Source organism: Vitis vinifera, chromosome 4 (assembly GCF_030704535.1).
Source record: "Vitis vinifera cultivar Pinot Noir 40024 chromosome 4, ASM3070453v1".
Taxonomy (NCBI): Eukaryota; Viridiplantae; Streptophyta; class Magnoliopsida; order Vitales; family Vitaceae; genus Vitis; species Vitis vinifera.
In genome coordinates this window covers 6412918-6436071 of record NC_081808.1, presented here as the reverse complement: position 1 = coordinate 6436071, position 23154 = coordinate 6412918, and the positions used below count along the sequence as shown (strand labels likewise).

At 30.8% G+C, this 23154-nt stretch overlaps 2 protein-coding genes across 3 annotated transcripts; one reads left to right on the top strand and one right to left on the bottom strand.

Moving 5' to 3' along the window:
• Nucleotides 1-617: 617 nt before the first annotated feature.
• Nucleotides 618-13834, bottom strand: LOC100252468 (bifunctional purple acid phosphatase 26). Of its 2 annotated transcripts, XM_010650444.3 has the most exons (11): nucleotides 13418-13820; nucleotides 13219-13328; nucleotides 12193-12404; nucleotides 10356-10556; nucleotides 9819-9930; nucleotides 7153-7379; nucleotides 4167-4305; nucleotides 3258-3478; nucleotides 2198-2319; nucleotides 1874-2035; nucleotides 618-1032 (listed from the first exon to the last, which is right to left on the bottom strand). In XM_010650444.3, the coding sequence occupies exons 3-11, from the start codon at nucleotides 12382-12384 to the stop codon at nucleotides 954-956; spliced, it is 1455 nt and encodes a 484-aa protein (XP_010648746.1). In that variant the 5' UTR covers nucleotides 12385-12404; nucleotides 13219-13328; nucleotides 13418-13820; the 3' UTR covers nucleotides 618-953. The 2 variants fall into 2 exon arrangements, with proteins under 2 accessions (XP_010648746.1, XP_010648745.1); XM_010650443.3 differs by lacking the exon at nucleotides 13219-13328 and having other exon boundaries at nucleotides 13418-13834.
• A 3820-nt stretch (nucleotides 13835-17654) lies between these two features.
• On the top strand, nucleotides 17655-19227 carry LOC104879034 (uncharacterized). The gene is made up of 2 exons (XM_010650442.3): nucleotides 17655-18987; nucleotides 19038-19227. The coding sequence occupies exon 1, from the start codon at nucleotides 17788-17790 to the stop codon at nucleotides 18931-18933; it is 1146 nt and encodes a 381-aa protein (XP_010648744.1). The 5' UTR covers nucleotides 17655-17787; the 3' UTR covers nucleotides 18934-18987; nucleotides 19038-19227.
• The last annotated feature ends 3927 nt before the right edge of the window (nucleotides 19228-23154 follow it).

Below are 23154 nucleotides of genomic sequence, written 5' to 3'. Positions count from 1 at the left end.
ATAGGTGAAGAAAACTGAAAAAGGCCAATACAGCTGTTTTGATGTGAGGGGACTGAAAAAAAACACCATTGAAAGTGTCTTGAATCTTTGATTGCATGTGGAAACTGGAAAATCAGAGTTCACTAAACAGAAATGGAGATATTCCTAGTTCCCATGCTCCCCATGCATTATAAAAAAAAGGAAACAGAGAGGAACTCTCTCTGTTTTAAAGACCAAAAAACAGAGAAAATGGAAGAACAGAACAGAGTCAACTACAGTTAGAACAGAGAATTCTAACGCCTGGGGAAAGAAAATTGAAAAAACCCAACTCTATACTGCAGAGAACAGCCAGTACTATCCCGAAGCTGCATTTTGATGGGGGACACAGAAAAACCCAAGAGCTGATTCCCACACAATCTCTCCATCTCCAGGATCATAACCCTAATTTTACTCCATGTATCCTTGTTTCCCCTCCATGATTAAAACTCTAAAGGAATATCCCCTAATGAAATACACCATTTCTGCATATCTCATCCCAAAACAACGTACAGGATCATCGTTTCGGGGTAACCTGAAAATATTTGGGATTTCTTTGTAGGATTTGAGATATTTGGAATTTATTCAAAAAAAAATAACGCTAGATAAAATCATATTTATAGATAAAGCTCTTGATAGTACATTTGGAATGTGCACTCATACACATTATGACATGCTCTGTAAAACAAGATGAAATTATTTGATTTCGATCTGAACATCATGCTTTCTCTCCAACTGAACAATAAAAAATGATAACATTGCAGACATCTCTGCCAAGGGAGGAGGAAATATCAGGAAAAGAGGTGCAGCATGCACTAAGATTTTACCATATAATTGGACCAGTGCAAAGAAACATAACTATGCAAATCTCTTCTTTAGCAATTGATTTCTCCTTCAGTGATAACACACTAAGCTTCATAATAACTGTCTTCAAACTCCTAACAGAAGGTGGCAGTGCCCCTTTCAATAGTCCTGATATGGTTCCTCTTCAGCCTCCTCCTCTGTAGATTCCTTGCCCTGGATGAATCATTCAGCAAAATGTTTCATAACCACAAAAACCAGCAACTACCATTTGCACTAATTGAATGCTCGTAAATGTAAATAATGCTATGTTCATAGTTTTCCCTCGTTGCACTATTGTTTGTTCTTGAATATATAAAATGTTTGGAGTCAGTAATTTAATGTCATCTTCAAGTTCTCTATTTTCAGACAAAGTTAAAGCCGAACTGAACACCATGAACTTAATACATCCATCATCATTAATACATCTTTAAACCATAAATCACATTCATATACAAGTAGAACAGATGAAAAGCAATTTTCCTATCTAGACAAGGGTTTTAGGTTCCCGGTTGTTATTAAGTCAACACAACACATGAGAGCTCCCAATTGGGATCTATAGGATTGTTAAGTACATATTTCAACAGGTTTAAGTTGTTAATGTTGTTGACCTTTGCTTGTTCACAAACTAGTCTTTATCCATAAGTGAGGAGGCAAAAGAAAAGGCTTGATAAGTGTGCAAAAGGTAGAGATTGATTTTTTTTTGTTTCAACTTGAGTGACTTGTCGACCACAACTTAAAATGTAGTCTCCAGAAGCACAACATAGAAAAATCCTCCAATAACTAACTGAAAAGTGAAATGTGAACAAGATACCATTATTGCAATAAATTAAGCCTTCATATACTGATGTGTCCTTGTGCTCTTGAATCATGTATTATCATTAAAAAAAAACCAAAGACTTTGAAATGTTCTGGATCACCAAATCTAACAACACATGATGGGTGTGAGACAGATATAAGCTAAATGTTGGCATGATGCTACTTGGCAGAAAGAAAAGGAGAAAATAACAATACTTACCAGTACTGATTGTAGAATACGACAGAATCAGTTGGTACTTTTTTCCCATCATCATTTCGATTCCAATGGTAGAATGCATGGGTTCTATTCTTGATCTCCAATGTAGAATGACCATAACTGGCTTCACGGAATGAAGAGTACTCTGGTTGTGGGTCCACAAACCTACAATCAATTGCCAAAATCAGTAATGTAAGGAATGCTTCAGGAGGGAACCATAAATTTTCTGGAAAATAAAGTGGACTAAATGAGTACAAAGAGCTTTCCCCAACTCATTAGAAAATAACAAGTAACCGGTGAGATTTCAAATTGTAAAATTTTTCATACCTTCCAGCAAGACCTTCCTGATTCCCTCCATCTCCAACAGTTATGTACACTGGAGCTGATTTGTCAGGTATAGGATACCGATCGCCATTTGTTATATTATAGTGTATATTTGAGATGCGATACTGCATATCAACAACACAAACTTTTTCTTCAAAATCTATTTTATGCAGTGTCTGAGGAATAGAAATGCACTATTGGAAATCCAGTAAAATTCAAAGTGACAACCAAAGAATTTCAATACTAGAGATAAAAGGGACTTGTGTTGCCTTGAACTGTAATATCTCTTTCATTTACAGTATTCCAGATGAACCTTGGCTTCTGAAGGACCAAAATTCTTCCCAACCAAATGAATTGCTAAAGACAAGGACAGATGTATCATAGAAGAACAAGTTCATGGCAAAGTTTCAATTTTTGCACTGATACTACTGAAAACAAATACCTGAGGTCCTGAACAAATCCAATATAACACTTGAGATAGTTGAATTTTGGTACAAAAAAGGATCTGAACTTTACATTCATAGTAGTAAAGTTCCATTGAATGAAAGTACATATGTTTGTCTGGCCAGCAGGGAAGGTTGTCCATCAGCTATACAGAATCCCTTGGGGTAAACAAGGTCATTAATGTCTAAAGCCCATCTAATAGAGAGTCTACAGAAATCATTTTCCATAGGCATTCCTTGTTAGTGAGAATCATTCACTTATGCTCCCCCCCCTTTTTTTTCCATTTTTTCATTTCTTTTTTAATTGTGATTTTATCCTTCAATGTACAATGAGGATTGTATCCACACAATTCTATACTTCTAGAATAAATAATTTATTTCATTATTCTAAGTGGTTATTGTATTCCAGGTAACGAAACACTTACTCCCTTATTCTTGACCCTTGGGTTCAGGAATTCCTCTAAAACTTAACCGATATGATAAAAGCTTTTTCTGTTCTTTCATTATTAACTGATTTATATATCAGGTTCCACTCAGCCCATGGATAGGAATGAATAATCAGATCTATCTACAAATATTTTGAATTGAAAATGTAAAAACAAATGAATGAATAGCCATACCGATCTTTCATAGGCATGAACATGACCTGCAAAGATAAGATCAACCTTTGCATGGACGAACCAACTTTCAAAAACAGCTCGCATACTCTCACCTTCCATATAGTGGGCTACATTGCTACTATACATGGGGGCATGCATGAGAACAATTAGCCAAGGTGTCTTCTCTCTGTCCACTCTCTTTAGCTCTTCACGTAGCCACTTCCATTGAGGTGTATATTTCACTGGTTAAAAAATTTTCACAGATCTGAAGTTAAAATGCAGATAAACTATAATAAAAGGCAATTGCAGATGTTCTAATAAAAGGATATTTAGGAAGTAGATATTTAAAATGTACACCCTCACATATATTTGTAAAGAAATTGCATCTTTTGGTAGATTAATGGGCCAAAGTTCAGGGCACATATGTGTGCAAAAAAATATCAAATTTTGGATGGATTGGAATATAAGAGACAGGCATCAGGTATATTTTGAATGGATTGGAATATAAGAGACAGGAATCAGGTATATTTCTACACTTGACCATTCACATATAGTTATCACATGCTTTCACCACACTGGCATAAATACATTGTTTCAACATTATTAAGACTTTAGCCCAAATAGGATTCGCATGCATTGTGGGCTCACCATTATCGAACAGATTAAGCTTTTTGGTCAAATTGGTAGCTATAGGAATTACTAAATTTCATGCCCTAATAAGAAAAGCTACTAAAGCTTTAACAGACGTCTTAATAGATCACATGATCTCCACTGCAAAGTTTTCCTTACGTAGGAGCTACTAAATTTCCATACCCTAACAACAACAACAACAAGAAAAAAAATGGATTTTGACATAGAAATTAACATTTCTAATCTTCACATATAAGCACCTGCGAGAATGCAACAACAGAGAAGGGAATGATGAATTACCAAATGGAGAATAACTTGATAGCACAATTATATGAGCGGATGCACGTCTGACAGCATACCAAAGAGGATTGCTGCTTTGGGAGGCCATATAAGGTGTAGCATATCTATGCAGATATGACTTAAAAGGAAGAACTTCACCCTGAAAAATAGTAGATCGGTTATAGGAATCATAGCCATATTAATTGGATACATTGGTACCTTTAAGGCATCTCTTAATTTATATTGGATATTCATCAAAGGCCACAAAGATAAGGTAAATCATAATTATGCAACAGGAATTATAAAGAAAGAAAGCAGATAGAACATCTATTGACCAGGACTGATAGTAGAGGAGAATATAATGGGCCAGATTGATTTGAAGCAAAAACACACCAACTTTCATACAAGACATATAGTCCAATGTTCTATATACTAGAAAGTTGTAATATCAAGGATTTATCTCGTCTGGGGACATGTCTTAGCATGACCAAAGTGCTGATACACACACACAGAGGCATGTAACATTAATTTCTGGTCCCTAGTCAAGTCGATCTTCCAACCCTGATGAGTGAACACAAAACAAGAAGCAGAAGAATAACAGCGCTTCCACCTAAAAAATCAACTGCAAGACCTTCCCAACCCCCAAAAAAAAAATCAAAACTGTTGAGCTTCTTTTTTTTTATTGGAAACGACACAAAGATATATTGATAGAAAAAAAGAAGTACAATAAGAAGGATGATAAATCCTCCCGCCAAAGAAAACTAAACTACAAAAAAATTACACTGTGAAACAAGCGAACTCTCTATAATGGACCATTCCTTATGGAGTACACACCGCTAACCAATCAAGTTGCAACACATTAAGGGGAGTTCCCTTAAAAACCTTGGAACAGAAAGCCCAAAGAGAAGCAAGGAAAACAATAGAGTCCCAAAGATACTCTGAATTCCTTGCTTTATCCTCAAAAATCCTCGTGTTTCTTTCCCACCACACAACCTGAATTAGGGCGATGCTCGCAGCTTGCCACAAAACTATCCCCCTCTTAGATGAACCAAAACCATTAAATTTGATAGACATCACGTCAAAGATGCTCCTCGGGGGGACCCAATCCGTCTTAGTTAACTGAAATAGTCTGTACCACAACCCAATCGTCAAGGAACAATAAAGGAAAAGGTGATCTGCTGATTCCCCATGCTTCATGCACAAAATACAAATATCAGGACTAAGGGCTTTGTAGGGTCTTCTCACTTGTAGCATGTCATTAGTATTCACCTTCTTGTGTGCCACTAACCAGACAAAGGACTTCACTTTGAAAGGGACTTGAGACTTCCAAACGAACTTAGAAGAGAAAACCTGAGAAAATCCAGAAAATTGCGATAATGCTAGAAATAAAGATTTGACTGAAAAAAGCCCTAAAGAAGAAAATGGCCATAATCTGGCATTTGGAACCAAAGGAGATAGATGCAATCCATCAAGTGACCGCATGAGGCCTTCTAAGTCCTCTATCTCAGAATCTGAAAGGTTATGACGAAAATTTAAATTCAAAGAGAAAGGACGAGAAGAACCGAGAACTAAAGAAATAGGAATATTTTTATCCAAGACTACTCTAAATAGTCTTGGATATTGGGTTCCCAAAGGTTGGTCTCCCTACCACAAATCTTCCTAGAACCGAATTCTTTCCCCATTTCCTACCACAAACCGAGTAAACAAGGAAAACTCCTGAAAGACTTGTGCAATAGCCTTCCAAGGACAGCGATGTGACCATCTGACTAAAGTGTTAGCATCCCAACCATTAGAGTGTGAACCATAAATGCTTAATATGACCTGATGCCATAAAGCTGAACCATAAACTGCTGAGCTTCTAGATCTAGTAATTCTGCAAAATTTTGCTATTAATCAATGTACTCAGGTGTCTGTCCAACAAAATGAACTGAAACAATGTGGTCAATTTTTGGTGAGGTAAAATTCATAAGGTGGGACTAATCAGATGCAGGGGGAAAACCCTACAGCATGTTCATCTTTCAATCAGTTTTTGAGCCTGTTTGGTAGTGTTTCGGGGAGGGGTATAAGAGCTTCCTAATACTTGGAAGCGCTTTCCCTTCAAAAATTAGACTTTTGGCAAAATTTTAAACATCTAGATAATCACTTGAAGTGATTCTTGTACTAACACTTAACAGGCGTTTCTTTCAAAAATCACATTTTTGTTATATAAGAAACTATCAAAAACACTATCGAAAACACTTTTATATCCAAATACAAACTTATTCTTCATAAAAGTGTATCAGATAAAAGCACTACTGATTAAAAGCACCACACTGAAAGTGCTTTTACCAGAATCACTCCTAAATGGACCCTTTCTCCAGTTATAGGAAAGCAAGGCAAAAAAATGTCATACACATGGAAAGGGCTGTCTCGGCTATAGAGACATTTGAACATTTTATGGTAGCAAAACTAGCATCCTCCTGATAAAAAAACAATGAAACAAGGCAAAATCCATGGGCCAATCCATATATCCCAACACAAAGATAAATAAACAAACAAAAGGAAAACATTAAGGTGTGTGTACACAAACTTCTACTTCTAGAGGTGGAACCCATAAAGAAATGTTAGAATGCGACAGTTATTACCAACCCTGTAAAACTTTCAACAACCGCAGTCACAAAAAGGAGGGCCTGCATTTCATAATGCTTCATGACCTAGACTACTGGCAATATAACTGATAATATCTGGAAAACTAAGGTGAAGTTACTGATTAGAATAGTTGGCTGTATCAACCTGAACACAATATGCACCATGATAGTTTCTCCACATCAATATGGCCAATATATTAGCTCGTTCTCGATCCCGATGCATAAAAATATGTATATAAGAAAATTTTACTTCACCATTTGAAAAAGTTCAAGCTCATATATACACATGGAATGAGGAAACTATATATGCAAAGGAATAAAATATAAGAGAACAAAAAAATGCAGAAAAAAGATATCAAGATTTGAACTTTGAAAATTACCATGTTCGGCATGTACTCTACTTCATGATTTCCAGCAGTCCAAATCCATGGCTGATATGCAGCACTTCGCTCAACAAACCGGCCCCATGAATCCCATCTAACACCAACATCATTGAATTCATATCTATCAGCATAAGAGAGATCACCGACAAATAAGACAGTCTGTGCTCCACTCTGCATGTAATGCTCGAGTGTAGAAAGAGAATTATATGTTTGACCCAAATCACCTAAAATGTAAACCAATTAAGAAATGAGAATTTAAATCTAGAGAATATGTAATCAACTTATAAAAATTCAATTGCACATGAAGAAAGAAACCTGGTATCGTATTACCATTTCTGCATATTAGCAAGATAAAAGACATGAAAATGCTTAATAATTGGTATTGTAGTGAAACATATGTGACCATTTTAGGCATATCACCACATGTTTCATTTTAAAATTGCCCATTCAATAATGGGCTCCATTTTGCATGCAGTTAGTGATATCACCAGCCTATACTCAGAAGCTAAATCATCTGATGTTATGAAAACTTCAAGTCATTTATTGTAACCTTCTCTTCACACTTCAATGTCAAAGCAAACTTCATACCCAGACACTTTCACTCTCTCACTGCAAATGTACTCCCTACTACCAACTAACCTGAAATTTTGTGATCCTCATCCTATTATTTTACCATACCCCATGAAGACAGTGCTATAACCACATTTTTTCTTGTGGAAGTGACTAAACAATATAGAATAGTGTGTTTCCTGTTAGCCTAAGTGACATTCTTCAAACTTGCAGGAATAAAACCCAAGTATTTTGCAAGGAGTAAGAGCAACTAACAAAGAGTTGGCTTCTAGGGTTTTCACATCCAAAGGTAACAAGAGATCCTACATTTCATTTATTTAGATTGCTTTCCTGAGCTAGAAATATACATATATATTCATATCCTTCAAGAAGATATAATTACTTTGAGGGACAAATTTCAGCACTGAAATATAGAATATGCAAGAAACATGCTCCTGGTAGATTTATATGAAAAGCCATCAGGATGATAGCATAGCTCTTAATTGATAAGAGAAGAAATACAATGTTTGCAATTCCAATGCTAGGAAACATAGGCCAAGAAACAATCAAGAGGCCTTTCTTTCTATAAGGAAATGTCCAAAGTAGTTCTTTAGGTCCTTAGATGTGTTACTTTGAACCCTTTGTTTATTAGGATTTAATTTTTTTTTTTCGTTTGATAGGTAAAAGGATATTGTTTTCAGTTCACTGTTAGGTTATGGTTTTTGTTATTAGGATTTAATTATCAGTTCACTGTTAGGATTTTAGTATTAGTTTTCATTAGTAAAGTTTTAAAGTCAAAGAGAATTCTAATTTTTGCAGAAGGTCCTCTTCATGCTATTGAAGCAATGACTATGTAAGAAACTTTTTGGTCTTTTCCCAGGTTTTTTTTGTTGGTTAGGATTACTTTTGAGTTGATGGCTACATCAAGCTTCCCTATGGTTTATGTCTATAGAAAAGGTTGCAATAATCTGTTTTGAGAGTGAATATTGAATTGAATTGAATTGAGAATTTAAAAGTTCAAGCAATTTCTTGAGTGTGAGATTATTCTACTTATAGTACTTGTTTAACAACTAAAGTCTTCATCTTCTTCCTCTTTCATTTAAAATTTCCTGTCAACAGAATCTGATTAGTTTTCTGGAATGAAATCCTATCTTCAAACCATTAGAATATGCCACCATAAACACTAATCTATTCCCACAATCTGCTTTTCTGATTGGGTGAACTCCTGCAAGCCCCCAATCTATTCCATATCAAAGCCCTAACCCTAATCCCCCAGTATGGCACTGGATTTAAAACCTCTGGTTATAACTTATAAACCCGAAAGGATTCCTAATCATTAAAGTTTAGTTTCTTACTAGTATTTAGCAACTAGAAAAATGATGCTAAAAAAGATTTCCCTGGCCCAACAGCTATGAAGAAACAAGATCTAAAGAGAATTTCAGCTCTCCTTCTCTGATGAACCAAGACCGAAAAATAACTTAGAATGAGCTTCAGGTGGTATATGGATCCAGTGAAAGTGAGCCAACTTTATGAAAATTATAGGGACTGGTGAGGAAATGGAGAGATTTTCTAAAGTAAAATACAACTGAAGTAACAATTAGAAAGGTAGTTCCTTATTAAGGGAAGTGTCGATTGCCTCTTACTAGCGTCTCCTTTCATCTCATATAAGTTGCAGGTGCCTTCTTTTAAAAAACAAACAGACCTTATATGTCAGCGAAAGGTGGTTGGAATTATCTCTGTAAGTTGATATAACTATTCATGCTCTTCTGGTACCATTAACTTTTAAATGACCAAGGGAAAGCGAGTGGACATCATCGTTTCCTACAAGCCCCAGTCTTCTTTTCTACTTCTTCCTCTTCTTCATCCAATTGGTCCTTAATTATTTATGCAATGCTAACCTTTGCAGTAATTTCTCCTTTCAACCACTACATATTTTAATCTGCATTTTCTCAATCTCCAATGTGAAAAAACATATTAAGTTGAAAATCATTTTCCCTTAAAAGGAAGCACAGTTCCATATTTAGTGTAGCTCAATATCACAATTTACTTGCCATGAGATTAATATGATACTGTTCTTTAGAGTTTAAAGAGATGGTAAGGAAGGAATATCATACCGATAATTCCAAAAGTGTAGGAAGTGTCTGGATCAATCTTTGGAGGTGTTTGAAACCAAAATTCGCGAGAAGAACCTCCATCTCCAATCTTGTAATAATACTTGGTGTCAGGCTAAGAAAAGAAATATGTTATGAGACAGTAATTGACAAATAGAAGGTTGTTCAAAATTTAAAACAGAAAGAGCTAAATATACTACTAAATCTTTAATTTAAAATTATCGTATGATCAAACAAATTTGGAAACTTATATCACAGGTCATTACAAACAATGTTGCCAACACAACCATCAAGGACATCAATCTCTGTCCATAATTGTCTGAGAACAATAATAACTCAACACCCTTCTCTTACTTATCACCAAATTTGCAGCAGGAAATTATCATGGCAGAAGAGTGAAGATGCACAAAATTGCACATTCTTTTCTTCAATTTTTTATTTTTATTTTTTTATTTTGATCAGCAACAAACATTCTATTATCATGAAAAAAAAAAGCCACACTTATGACACAAGTAATTTCATAATTTAATAAATGTTTACCTCAAGGCCATGAACAAGACAATGATGGATATAGCCAGATGAATAATTGGAAAATGTGTAGTTTGTCACATTGCCCTCGGCACTAAAATCATATTTCTTCTCCAATGTGCCGTATAGCACTTTACTTGACCCTGGTTCATCAGTTGTAACCCACGTAATTATGACAGCCTTTCCGTCATAGTCACCTTGGGTGATATGCACCTACATGAGAAATATAATAACATCAAAATTAAACTGAAAAGGTTGTTTCACTGATACTATATTCCAAAAAAGAATATTTATCAAAAAAAAAATATTCCAAAAAAAACATACTACGAGTCCTATATAGATTAAAATTACAACCTAATTCAAATATAACAAATTATGTGTTTCAGAGCTCCAAGATGACATGTACCATTAAGTTGGATCATTTGGATAAATCCTTGAAATTGGGTGTTTACATTGTGTTCTATACATTGTTTTCGATACCTGTTGAAATATCGAGATCTATAGCAATGCAAATATCTTGAAGTATCAGAAGATATTTCGGTATTTATATTAAAATGTCAGTATATATCAATCAATTACAATTTATCGATTTCTATCACAACATAGGCACCCACAATATATCTTTTTCTATAAGAAATACTCCCAATATCAATATTTTGATTATTTTAGCAGTACTTTTATCAACATATAGGGATATTTTTTTGCATCTGATTGACACCAAGACTAAAAACATTCAGACCTCTATAGAAGGCAACTTGACAGCGTATAAGGCTTCTATAGTCACCAAGAAACTTTTTTCCCACTTGCCACTGCATAATCAACTAGAAAACATCATACTTATTATTTCTACACCCAGATGAATAATCAAGAACTCCTGCTGATACTAAAATAAATATATCTTCTACTACCAGGGTTCTCAAAGCCATTGACATATTAAAAGATATTTAATACTATGTAAAAGGAGAGGGAGGATGCCCAACAATCTTCTATGCTCAATATTGAAGAATATTAATCCATCTCAAAAGTTGATCTTGTTTCTCCAAAACAGGGGTCCATAGAAAGCTAAATAAAACCGTAAAAACAAATGCAACATTCAAACCACCCATTGAAGTTACATACTAGGAATCTTCCTATTCCTGAAACCCTCAAAACTTCCAAAAATAAGAGTAGAAAACCCCCTACATGATTCACATACTAAAAGATAATCAACTAATTAGTCATCCTCCCAAGGGTAATGCCTAAATTGGCCATATCATCAAATGGTCCGACTACTAGACTGAAGCTTTTTTCTTTCATAAGATTTCTCATTAATTCTCCAGGTGTTTTCCAAATATCTACAAATTTCTTCCAATATCATTATGAATTCAGACATAAGACTTCATAATTCCGAAATAAATCGAGTCAATTGAAAAAAACTGATTAAAAGGTCATTATCAATAGCTATATTTATCTTTGACCTTTTCCAAGTTCATATGAGTCTTCCTGCCCTTCCAAAACAGTTTACAGTATAAGCCACCAGTTAAAAGGAAGCTAGAATTTAACTATGAGTACGAACAGCAAGTGACAAAGAAACAACAGTACTATAAAAGGGAGAATAAGGTTAAGGACAAAAAACTTCTGTAAATTTTATAGTCTAAAACCTTATATTATAATATGGTAGAAACTAATTGGTATTATTTATCACTCTTCCTGTGGAGTAGGGGTAATATAGAAGTAGAATCATTGGTAAATATATTTGCAGTTTTCTGCCCTTTTTTTTTTTTTGGTTGGGGTATTTTGTAGTCTAGTTTATGCCTGTGTGCATGTGTATTTTGGCTTGGAACAAAACAATTACAAAAATAGAACTTACTTGCTGTGGAGCATTGTGACCCTTTGGAATTGCAAAAGCTTCATTATCCAGAGGGATATCAGTGGATGGCCATTCAGAACGAGTAAAAGTACTGGTAATCCTTGCAGACCCACTTCGAACAGTTGTTACAATAATAAACAATATAATTAGGAAATGGAATGATGGAAACTGTCCTCCAGAAGTCACTAGCATTTTTGTTTCTATAATTCAGCCTGAAAATAACAAAATCTTATTATGATAGGCAAACAAATTAATGGATTAAGCAATTATGAAATTAGCAGTGTAACAAACAATGTGTAATAAGACTCTAAAACCCATCATAAAAAGTAATGATAATTAATAAGAATATAGCTTACAAATAATACTAACTTGGGTATCATTTTGGCATTTACTTGCATATCCTTGGGGAATTCTCATAAAGTGATTATTGTCATCTGATTGATTTCAAAACCGCCATTGTCCATATTCCATGATACACACACACAAAAGAACAAAAAAAGAAAAAGAAAAATAAAAATGCTACCTTTATGAGAAATTGCATTTTCATTCTAATTCAATTTTCTATGAATTCCTATTACCAAAGATTCTACAGTTGGTATTTACACATCAAACCATAAGCCCTAAATTCATTCTGCCCTGATCACCATTTCCAATTGACAAAATGAGTCCTCATTTTAGCTAGCACTGGAAATTAAATCCATTGCCCATTTTAGCAACAGCTTTCCTTCTCTTCTCTTTGCAGACACTAATCACATCTTCTTCTGAAATACTGTTATTTCAGAAAGATCCTTGAAAGAACTGTATCCAAAGACTCCCTCAGATTCCAAAGACAAAAACAAAAATACAATATCAAGTCAAAATCAACACAATAAGGTCATAAAACAAAAATTGCTCCTGGCAATCTGTGAACAACATTAACTCTACAAATCCTTAATCCTCCATTTGGTTACCAAGAAAATCCAGGAAAATAGATTAAATCAAGACTTTCCATCCTAACTTTTCACCACATGACACCCAAAAAAGTACCTGGACCAGTTGCCTCAGTTCTCCCTTTTTCACATCCACCAACCCCCGTAAAACACAAAACCCATGATTTTCCTCTCGTTTTCTGTTCCTTTTCCCAATTTTCTCGACCACTGAAGCCAAACCCAGAACTCAAAACAGACGAAAATGAAACAACAAGCAAGATAGGAAGTATAGATATGTGTAAAGAGAGAAAGAGTACCTGAATTAATGTGGGCCAAAGAGAGAGAAGAGTTGAAGATGGATGCTGGAAAAAGGGAAGTGCATGGAGAGAAAGATAAGCCCTTAAGCTAGTGTAGCAGATGGGTGGCTTCTCTTAGCAGAAAGGGGTTGTTTGTTGTGATGTTAATGTCAGAAAATGGGTGTTCGATGCCCAACAAACCCCTATACTTAGATCCGAATATCCACCCTCCTCTCCCCTTTAGATCTTGAATTTTATCACTCTTGACTTTGTTTTTCCAAATTCCAACTTCTTTTAGCAGAAAATACAGTCACGTCCTGAAAAATCTTCTTCATGAGAACGGAACGTGTCGGAATCCAATCATTCCTAGCCTCCGTTCAGACCCATCAAAGGCTGACAGAAAAAACGAGAGAAAAAACAAATAATGATTAATATGATATGATAAATAAATAAATAAAAATTTATCAGTATCATGAAAATCCGTCAATTTTTAAATAATTTCAAGTATATTTATTTTTAAGCCACCAATAAAAAATGAAAATGTGAGAAAAAAAATCATTTTATTTGTTTGTTAAGATTAATAAAATCAATTATTATTTTAAGAAAATAGCTAGTTTATATTTTTTTTAAAATACATATTTTGTGCCAAGACCCCAAAAGCCTCTAAAAGTGGGGCATCAAAAAGAAAGTTCCCCTTGAGCATATTAAGAAAGTTGAATACATTCATCTCATGAATTACACATTCTAACAAAAATAAAAATAAAATTTGAGGTAAAGAAAGTGGAAGGAATAAAATTTTAAAGAAAACAAATAAAATTTTCTCATACACTCTTTCGATTGTTTATCCTTTTTCATCATTCTTATAAATATAAAGAATTTAAAATATAAAAAAATTTGAATAATTTATATTATTAGCCTAAGGGTTCTCTTAATCTCAGTTTTGATAGTCTAAGAACGGTTCAAATCAAGTTAATCATTTCAGGTTTATGTTTGAAGATTTAAAAAATGTTCAAACAATTATGAAAAAAAAAATATCAATATCTTAAATATTTGAATAGAATTTAAAAGACTTAAAGCAACCTAGGACTTGTTGTAAAGTTGTTACTAGTTAGAGTTTAAATTTTTTTCATACACTTGAAGTTTTAAAATTATACAAGATCAAATTTCATTTAAAATTTGATAATTTCATGTTTTAAATGAAAATTTGAGTTTAATTCTTTTTAAACTTATTTTAAAGGGTTTTATATGGTTAAATACAAGTTGTCAAAAGTTCTAACCCTCAATTTTGACTTTTTAAACATTTTATAATGCAAGATGAGGCCAAGAAAAACTTATTTAGTCAATTGGGCTTAATTGGTTGATGTGCATTTTGCACAAATTCCCTGCCTTCAAATAACTTAGGCTCAATTGGTTGAGGTAGAGCCTCAATCGATCAAAGATCAATTGAACTAATTGTTCAATTAATTGGGAGTTTGAATCCCAACAATCACCTATGAAAAACATTAACACAACTTATCGAGCCCTTTTTGAGGATTTTGAGATTCTTGATTTAGAAAACTATAAATTGAAGTGTTTAAAAACATTTATTGTTATAAAACATTCTATTTAATTGAACAACCATTTTTTTTTATTCAAAGTTTTTCCAAGTGCATTCAATTCTAAACTTACTAATTTCCCTATGTACCTTCAAATTCCTCCTAGTTTTTTTCATATCAAGAGCATTACTAAGATTGAAGTTCATAGATCCATCTATTGGGAAGTATCCCAAATTCCTAATTAGTAAATATATTTTTTTATATAGAATATTGTATAAATATTTCTTTAGTTGATATATATTAGATTTCCGTATAAAATAAAGAAAGTTATTAGAAATATCTCTATAAATAGAAGGAAAAAAATCATGGAAATTAATTTGTAGAGATTATATAAGGTAGATAGAGATGTGAGGAATAATGGATACCCGATATAGCGAAAAGACTCATAGTTCACGGTATAGATACAAAGAGTGGGAAAATATGGAATATTTTAAAAACCCAATATTGTCTTCTCTGTAATTTTCTCGTTTTCTTATGAATGGAGATATGATTGGTCAAACCGCGTTAAAATCCTATATTATGAGAATTGTTTCTCAAGTGAGGTAAATCACTTTAAGTATTTGTATATGCCTATTAGAACCTTAATCTCTAAATTCACACATTAGAAACTTGTGGTTCAAGTCTTGAAACTAATAGAAGTTTAATTAAAACCTTGAAGAGAGTTGACATACACCGATTTGTTAAACCACTGTAAAAGGGTTTACATTTTATTTCGTTAATATTTCATTATTATTCTTTAATTATTCGTTGTCTTTATATCTTGTTTTTACATGTATTATATGTAATTTTATTTCATTTTTTTCATAATAAATCAAACAAAAAAAACTTTAAATTTCTTCTAGAAAATAAAATTCGAGGTAAAGACAACAAAAGCAATAAAATTTTAAAGAAAATAAAATTTAAAGGAAAATAAATAAATTATATTTAAATTTAATAAAATTTTCCCATACACTCCTTCAATTCTTTAGCTTTTTCATCATTTTCATAATTATACAAAATTTTAAAATATATAAAATTTTTAATCAATTGTATCATATTTAATTTTATTTCATTCTTTTCCTAATACATCAAATTCATTTTTTTTTATCTGCTTTTTTTCCCAAATTTGAGACTGAAGAAATTAGTATGAAAATGAAAATTAATCATAATATCTGAGAATCAAAATCTATAAAAATGAGATGTGACTTCCATAAAAAAAATGTTTTTTTATTTATTTATATTCTTATTCTTTAAGTCATCCAAACACAATAATAATAAATAAGAAATTAAATAAATATTTTATTTTTTATTTCACCATTGGAGACATATCATGTAAATCAATCATAACTTAAGACTTGCAAATATCACAATAAAATAAAATATGATAAAAATATCAACTTCACGATGTTAAATTATTAATTAAATAAGAAAAATGCTATACTCATTAGTGATTACACTTCAAAAAGTCTCTGTCATATTTTAAATTTTCTCTTTTTTTTTTTTTTGGCTGAATTCTTACTCATTAAGAAAAGACACGTCAGCATTAGTTATCTTCAAAGTCAATTTTTACCCTTTTTTATAATTAAATTAAAAGAAAATATATCTTAAAAGTTTGTTGAATAACTATTTTTTATAACAATTCTCTATTTTTTAAAGCAAAAAATTCAAAAATATATTAGAGTTAAAAATTTATTTTTTATTTTTAATAACAGAAAATAGAGTATTTTATAAAATATTTTTTAATTGTTTCATGTTATTTTTTAATATTATTTTGAAAAATCATTATATAAATACATAAAATGATTAAAAATAAACATTAAATATAAAAATATATTTAAAAAATTGAAAACAAATTTAAAATATTTTAGATTTCCAAACACTTTTTGTTTTACAAAATATTATAAAAAAGTTTTTAAAAACCTTTTTAAAAAACTATTTTTAAGAATTATTCTAAAAAACAGTTATCAAACAAATTCTTAGTACCTTAATATGATTCTTAGCTAGACAAAAAATGACAATATTGAGATTTCTTTTTGTATAGATATAAATGTATCCTTTATTTTCATTTCTATAAATAAGAATACAAATTTAAAAATTTATTTTCATTTTCAATATAAAAAGTATCATATTTTTAATTTCTAATATTCCTACTTGTAATTTGCATATAATTTAAAAGTAATATATTAAATATATGAATAATTATATAATAAATTTTCAATGTATATCAATAAATTAAAACCCAAATATAGGCAGTTTGATATAGGAAGAGGTTTCATTTTTTAAATTTTTAGCGTAAGTAATAATAATAATAATAAAAAATTTATTTTTCTTTACCCTATATTTGGTTATTGATGAATTTGATTCACTTTTTGAGAAAAAAATAATAAAAATAAAAATAAAATTGAAGGATAAATTATGTTATTTTTAATTCTCAAAAATTTAGAGGAAAAATGTGAAGGAAATAAAAATCGAAGAAAATTTGATTTTTTTTAATGTTAAAAATGAGAGAAAATGCGAGGGAAAATAAATAATAGCATAAAAGTAAAGAAAGAATAAATAATGGAAAATAAAAAATAAATTTAAAATTTATAAATTGGTTTTATAGATGTTCTCAAACTTATTTCATTTACTTGTTTATTTAAAAATGAAATAATTTGAAATATAAAGAATTTCTCTTTAGAAGAAAGAAATGTACAGAAAGTGTTAGGTTTTGCATGGCAAGCTCTGAACAGCTGGTGAAGACTGGTAGTTGAGCTTCCCCTTTCCCTTTCACAACCACACCTCTAATCTCTCCCTCACCTTCAAATCTCAGCAGCCATGGGAGAAGCTTCAAACAAACATAATCAACATGTGTTCACAGTCTTGGAAGCCATAAAAAAAGCTTCCAAAGATCTTCAAACCAACCCTATTTCCTTCACAAACACTTACCAATCCACCATTAAGTCCCTCCTAGAACTCAAAAATGAAGAGAACTCCATTCTCTCCACTGACCCTTCTCTCCTCAAGCTCTCCCAACTTCTCAACAGTCTCAAAGCCTTGCTCGATAAGCTCGAGAACTCCCAAGGCTATGGCTTTCGATCCTTTGTTCGCCGCCAACTCACCTACTATGAAGCATCCCGAGTTGCCAGCTCAATCAGGGATGAAATCAAGGCATGGGTCGATCATGAAAGCCTGAAAAACCTGGTGAGGACGATCGAAGAATCGGGGGATGAAGACGAGAAAATTGAGGTTTTGAAGGAGTTTGAGAGCCGGGTATCACAAGGATTTGACAGAGATCTACAAGATTTGATACTCAGGACAAAGATATTCACCATTGTTGAATCAATTCTTTGTGATTCTCAGTGTTCAGTCAGCATCCGAGAAGAATCAGCTGCTGTTATTGTTTCTTTGGTTAGATTCAATAAGGATGTGTTTGTTGGATTAGTGTTGATGGGGCCGACGATTCGAGTCTTGATATCGATATCTTCATGCCGATCAATTCAGGTTCTCACATCACTGATCAAGTTGATCAAAAGTCCTTTGATCGATATAATCGAATCCAATGGAGAAATCCCGAAAATCATAAGCCTTTTGAGCTCACCAGACTTGTCCATTCAGGTTGCAGCCATGGACTGCATTCTCGAAATCGGATACTTTGGGAGAAAAGAAGCCATTGAAGCAATGTTTGGAGATGGACTCATAGAGAAGCTTATGGAACTGCAAAGATCAGAAAATGAAGGAGATTCCATTACTGAGACTGAAAATGGAGGAGGGGGTTGTGAAGAACCAGAGATGGGTCTGAAAAGGAGATTTTCAAGCTGTGTTGCAAGGTTTGCAGTGCAGCTGGAGGTGGGGGAGGGACTGAGGCAACGGGAGAAAAGAGAATTTAAACTTGAAGTATTGAAGAGAGTTAAAGAATCCTCTGTTTCCGAAGCAGAGGCTGCAACAATTGTTGCTGAGGTATTATGGGGTTCTTCACCTTGAAACTCCATTTAAGTTTTGTTTTTAGTTATGAAACTACCCTAGTGATTTATTAGGGTCCATTTAAGTTTTGTTTTTAGTTATGAAACTACCTAGTGATTTATTAGGTCCATTTAAGTTGTTATGAAACCACCTAGTGATTTATAAGGGTGATTCCGGATTTTTGTTTGTAGAATTTGCGGAGAAAATATTCATATAGAAGGAACATGAGTTATGCGTCTCTTTATAGTGTGTTTATTAGATATGTTATATTATTTAAAAAGAATATGATCATTGTCGGATTTATTGAGCGTTCAAGTCATGATTATTTAATTTGTTAACAAAATGTTGCATTAGAGGAGAAATTAGAAGTAAATAAAATCTGTTTTAGTTTTTTCATGGAAATTGAAAGTTATGTTTGATTCGTGGGAAAATTTAAATGAAAGAAGGAAAATAGAGAAAAATATAATCGGTTAGTTCTAAAAAGAGGAAAGATGTCAGATAAAATAAAAAATAAAAGAAAAAACAAAGTGAATAAAATTTTAAAATTAATAAATTATTTTTATATGTGAATAATTTAAACTCATTTCATTATTTTAGTATTTTTATATTAAAAACCAAAATAATTTGAAAATATAAAGTTTTGTAACTAATTTTAATTATATTTTATTTTCTTTGGTATCTTGTAATCTTGCTAACCAAATATATTTGAGCTAATCATGTTCCGAGGCTAAATTGCAGTCAAATTGTGGCTTTTAGGACACATTTGATTGATAGCGAGATGATTAAACAACGAATCGTATTTAATAAGTTTTTTAAAGGAAAAAATAATAAAAAGATAAATTTTCATGTTTGATTTTGAAATTAAATATTATTAAAATTAACAATTTCTGTATTTTCAAATTCTTTAATTTTTATAATTTTTTTTAAAACAAAATTGAAATAGTATATAAAAATATTTCATTATTTATTTAGTTTTTTTCTTTCTATTTTTAAAAAAATTTAATATAGTAAGTTATTAAAATATTTAGGATTGGGTTTTGAACTTTCCTTGAAACCCTCTTAAAAGAAAAGAGATTTCTAATTTGGATAACATGTTGTGATAAGTATTTGAAAATGATAAGAATCTATTTGAAAATGTTTTCAAAAATAGTTTTTAAGAATGGTTATTAAAAATAGTTTTTGGTTATACAAACAAATTTTATTTGGGAAACCAACATGAAAAACAAATTTCTTGGTTTATTCTCTAAAAACAAGTATTATAGAAAATATTTAAATTTTTTTTTTAATATTTTCAATTATTTATCAAAATAATTTATAAGAAAACAATAGTGAAAATAACTCAAAATTGTTTATCTAAAATAAAAATCAAAGAATCTTGTATTCATTCAGCTTTGTGAGAGTCTATTTGATAAAGATTATAGGAAGTACTTTTGATTTTAAAAAAATGGTGTTTGGCAAAATTTTAAAAATACTTTTGAAAATCTAAAAAATTATTTATGATGTTAAAAAATCACTTGTAGTGTTTTTTTAAGAACACTTGATAGGTAATTATCTTATATATATATATATATATATATATATATATATATTTATTTATTTATTTTTTTTTTTTTAAAAAAACACTTTGACGATAAATATTTTCAAACATACTCTTAGAATGTATTTGATAAGAAACATATAAAGTGTTTCTAATCTTTCTAGTACTTGAATTTTTTTATCTTTCAAATGTTAAAAATGATAGAAACAAATTTTAAAATCACAATCAAATGTACTCCTAATTTATAAAAATCAATGTTAAAATATATTTACCCTCATAGATTAAAGTTTTGTTTAGGTCAATTCCTTTGATAAACTCCATAGAGTGAGGTCTTGAAGTTCAAGACACTCCATTGATTAGCATCTTTACTTGACCTTATGATTTCCATTTTAGTTCCACTACATTGAATTGTGTAACTTGTTGATTGATCCAATATGAAATTTATCTTCTATCATACTTCAAAATTAAACCTTAAATCCAAACATTTGTTTTATTATCATCAAAACTTTGGTTTAACCAAATTTTGGTCTAACAACCTTCTTTTTTCATTATCTAAAATTACAATAAAGGAAAATTAGAGAACATTTTTTTATTTTATACTTTGATTACACCTAAATTTTTACTAATTTTGAAATTATTCACATTTTTTACCAATGTATGTTACATGATATCTTTTTTATATATATATACTGAATATCGTCCATTAGATGTAGAATTAATCCTAATAATAGTCTCTATTTGTTCGGTCTTATAGGAGGTGTTGATTGTTACATATTATATTATTCATACCATACTAAAATATAATGATCAATATAATTTTTTTATATATATATATTTTCTTCCTTGGACAAAAACACCTAGCATTTTACCAACAAAGAATACACAAAAGTTTCTTTGTAATAAAGTTGAAAATCCATTAGAAAAAATATTATACAAACAATGACTTCCTTGACCTACTCCACAATATATACCCATTAAACCAATTAATTAAAAAAAAGAAAAGAAAAGAAAAAGGAAAGTGCATCCAAAAACTTATAAATTATCTTAAAATGTTACATAAAGCATACTCACCTACTTGAGTAGAATGTTGTCTCGATCAGAGTAATTTGATCAAATCACACCCACCTACCAAAATATTTATTCAATAGTCATATTAAAAGAAGAATTTAATATACATATAGACACCAACTTGGACCTATTCGTTATTATAATGATTTTTTTTTTTGGGGTTGTGTGGAAGCATCTATGACATAAGATATTCCTTCTTCTTCTTTAGGTTTTTTTTTTTGGGTTTTAAGATGCTAACAATATGATTTAAAATTAATCGCCCCAACTTTAAGTTTCACTTATTTATGCTCTCATTTTTTTCCCCACCAAAAGGAGAGTTAATTCATAAATTAAATTATATATATATAGGGTATCATTTTATTTTTGTTCTTATAGGAAGTCATAATTTTAGAGTGATAATTCTTGTATTAAGAAAATTGTTAAAGAAAAAAGGAGGAGATTTTTTTAGGGTATGTTTGGTTGATAGAAATTAAAGGTATTAAGCAAAATATTTTTATATTATATTTAAATAATATATAAAAATATAAGAAAAATATGAAAAAACATTCAAAGATTTTTCTTGATATTTTTCTTTAAAATATTTTTAAAAATGCATTCCTTTCCCTCAAATTCTTTAGCAACCAATCATAATTTTAAAAAATTTTATCTTTATTTTTATACTAAACTTATTTTAAAAAATAGAAATAAGTGAACATGTTTGAAATTTTTTATTAAATTCAAAACAAAATATTTTCTTTGTTTGGTAACAGTTTTAAAAAATAGTTTTTGAAAACTATTATATGATGTTTGTTTGAAAATTTGAAATATTTTTAATATTTTTTTAATATTTTAAAAATAATTTTTATATTAAATAATTTATTTTTAATCATTGTAGACACAATATAATTATTTTTTAAAACAACACTCATAAAACAAGTGAAAATAATAAAAAATAATTAAAATATATTATTTAAAAATACCATATTTTTTGTTATTTAAAATAGAAAATAATTTTTGATTACCAAATATATTTTTTTTTGTTAGGCAAAAACGTAAAACCGTTCTCTATAATAGTTATTAAACAACTATTAATTCTCAAAAAATAAATGTAAACAAAAGTGAATTAAATGCAATCCACGTAATTTTTTCCCAAAAAACAAATATTTTCACATAAAAAAAGGAATATTTTTCTCCAATTCATGCCCATCAAAACCAATTTGAATCTTTGGTGATACACTTCATATCAACAAGTCAATAAAGATATTGGAATTTAGCGTTGGAGGCATTGAAAGGTGGGTTAGGTCATGAATCCATTAAGCCCTTGGAAACTCCACCATGAGAAATAACTATTTGTAACCACATGACCCCATTTGCCTCATTCTTCCTTAAAACGCTTTCCTAAAAAGTAAACCTTCCTTTACAAGCAACCTCAAGCCTCATACCAAATGTGAGTGTGTGTAAAACATGAAAAAACTTCTAATAATAATGATTTCAAAATTTTAATTTTTTTACAACCCTTTTCTAAATTTTTATGATGTTTTTTTATAGAATACAAGACTCGTAAAATTGATGGGTTTTCAAAGAGTTATTTGAATCAAAATAAGCTTCTTCTTCTTTAAAATAATACAAATTAATCCAATGAAGAATGATTTTAATTG

Coding starts and splice junctions, on each gene's coding strand:
- LOC100252468 (XM_010650443.3), bottom strand. CDS start 12,384: ATGCTAGTGACTTCTGGAGGACAGTTTCCATCATTCCATTTCCTAATT. Junction 7,380..9,818: donor CTACACTTTTGGAATTATCG/GTATGATATTCC, acceptor TTTACATTTTAG/GTGATTTGGGTCAAACATAT. Junction 3,479..4,166: donor ATCAAGTTATTCTCCATTTG/GTAATTCATCAT, acceptor TTTTTTAACCAG/TGAAATATACACCTCAATGG.
- LOC104879034 (XM_010650442.3), top strand. CDS start 17,788: ATGGGAGAAGCTTCAAACAAACATAATCAACATGTGTTCACAGTCTTG.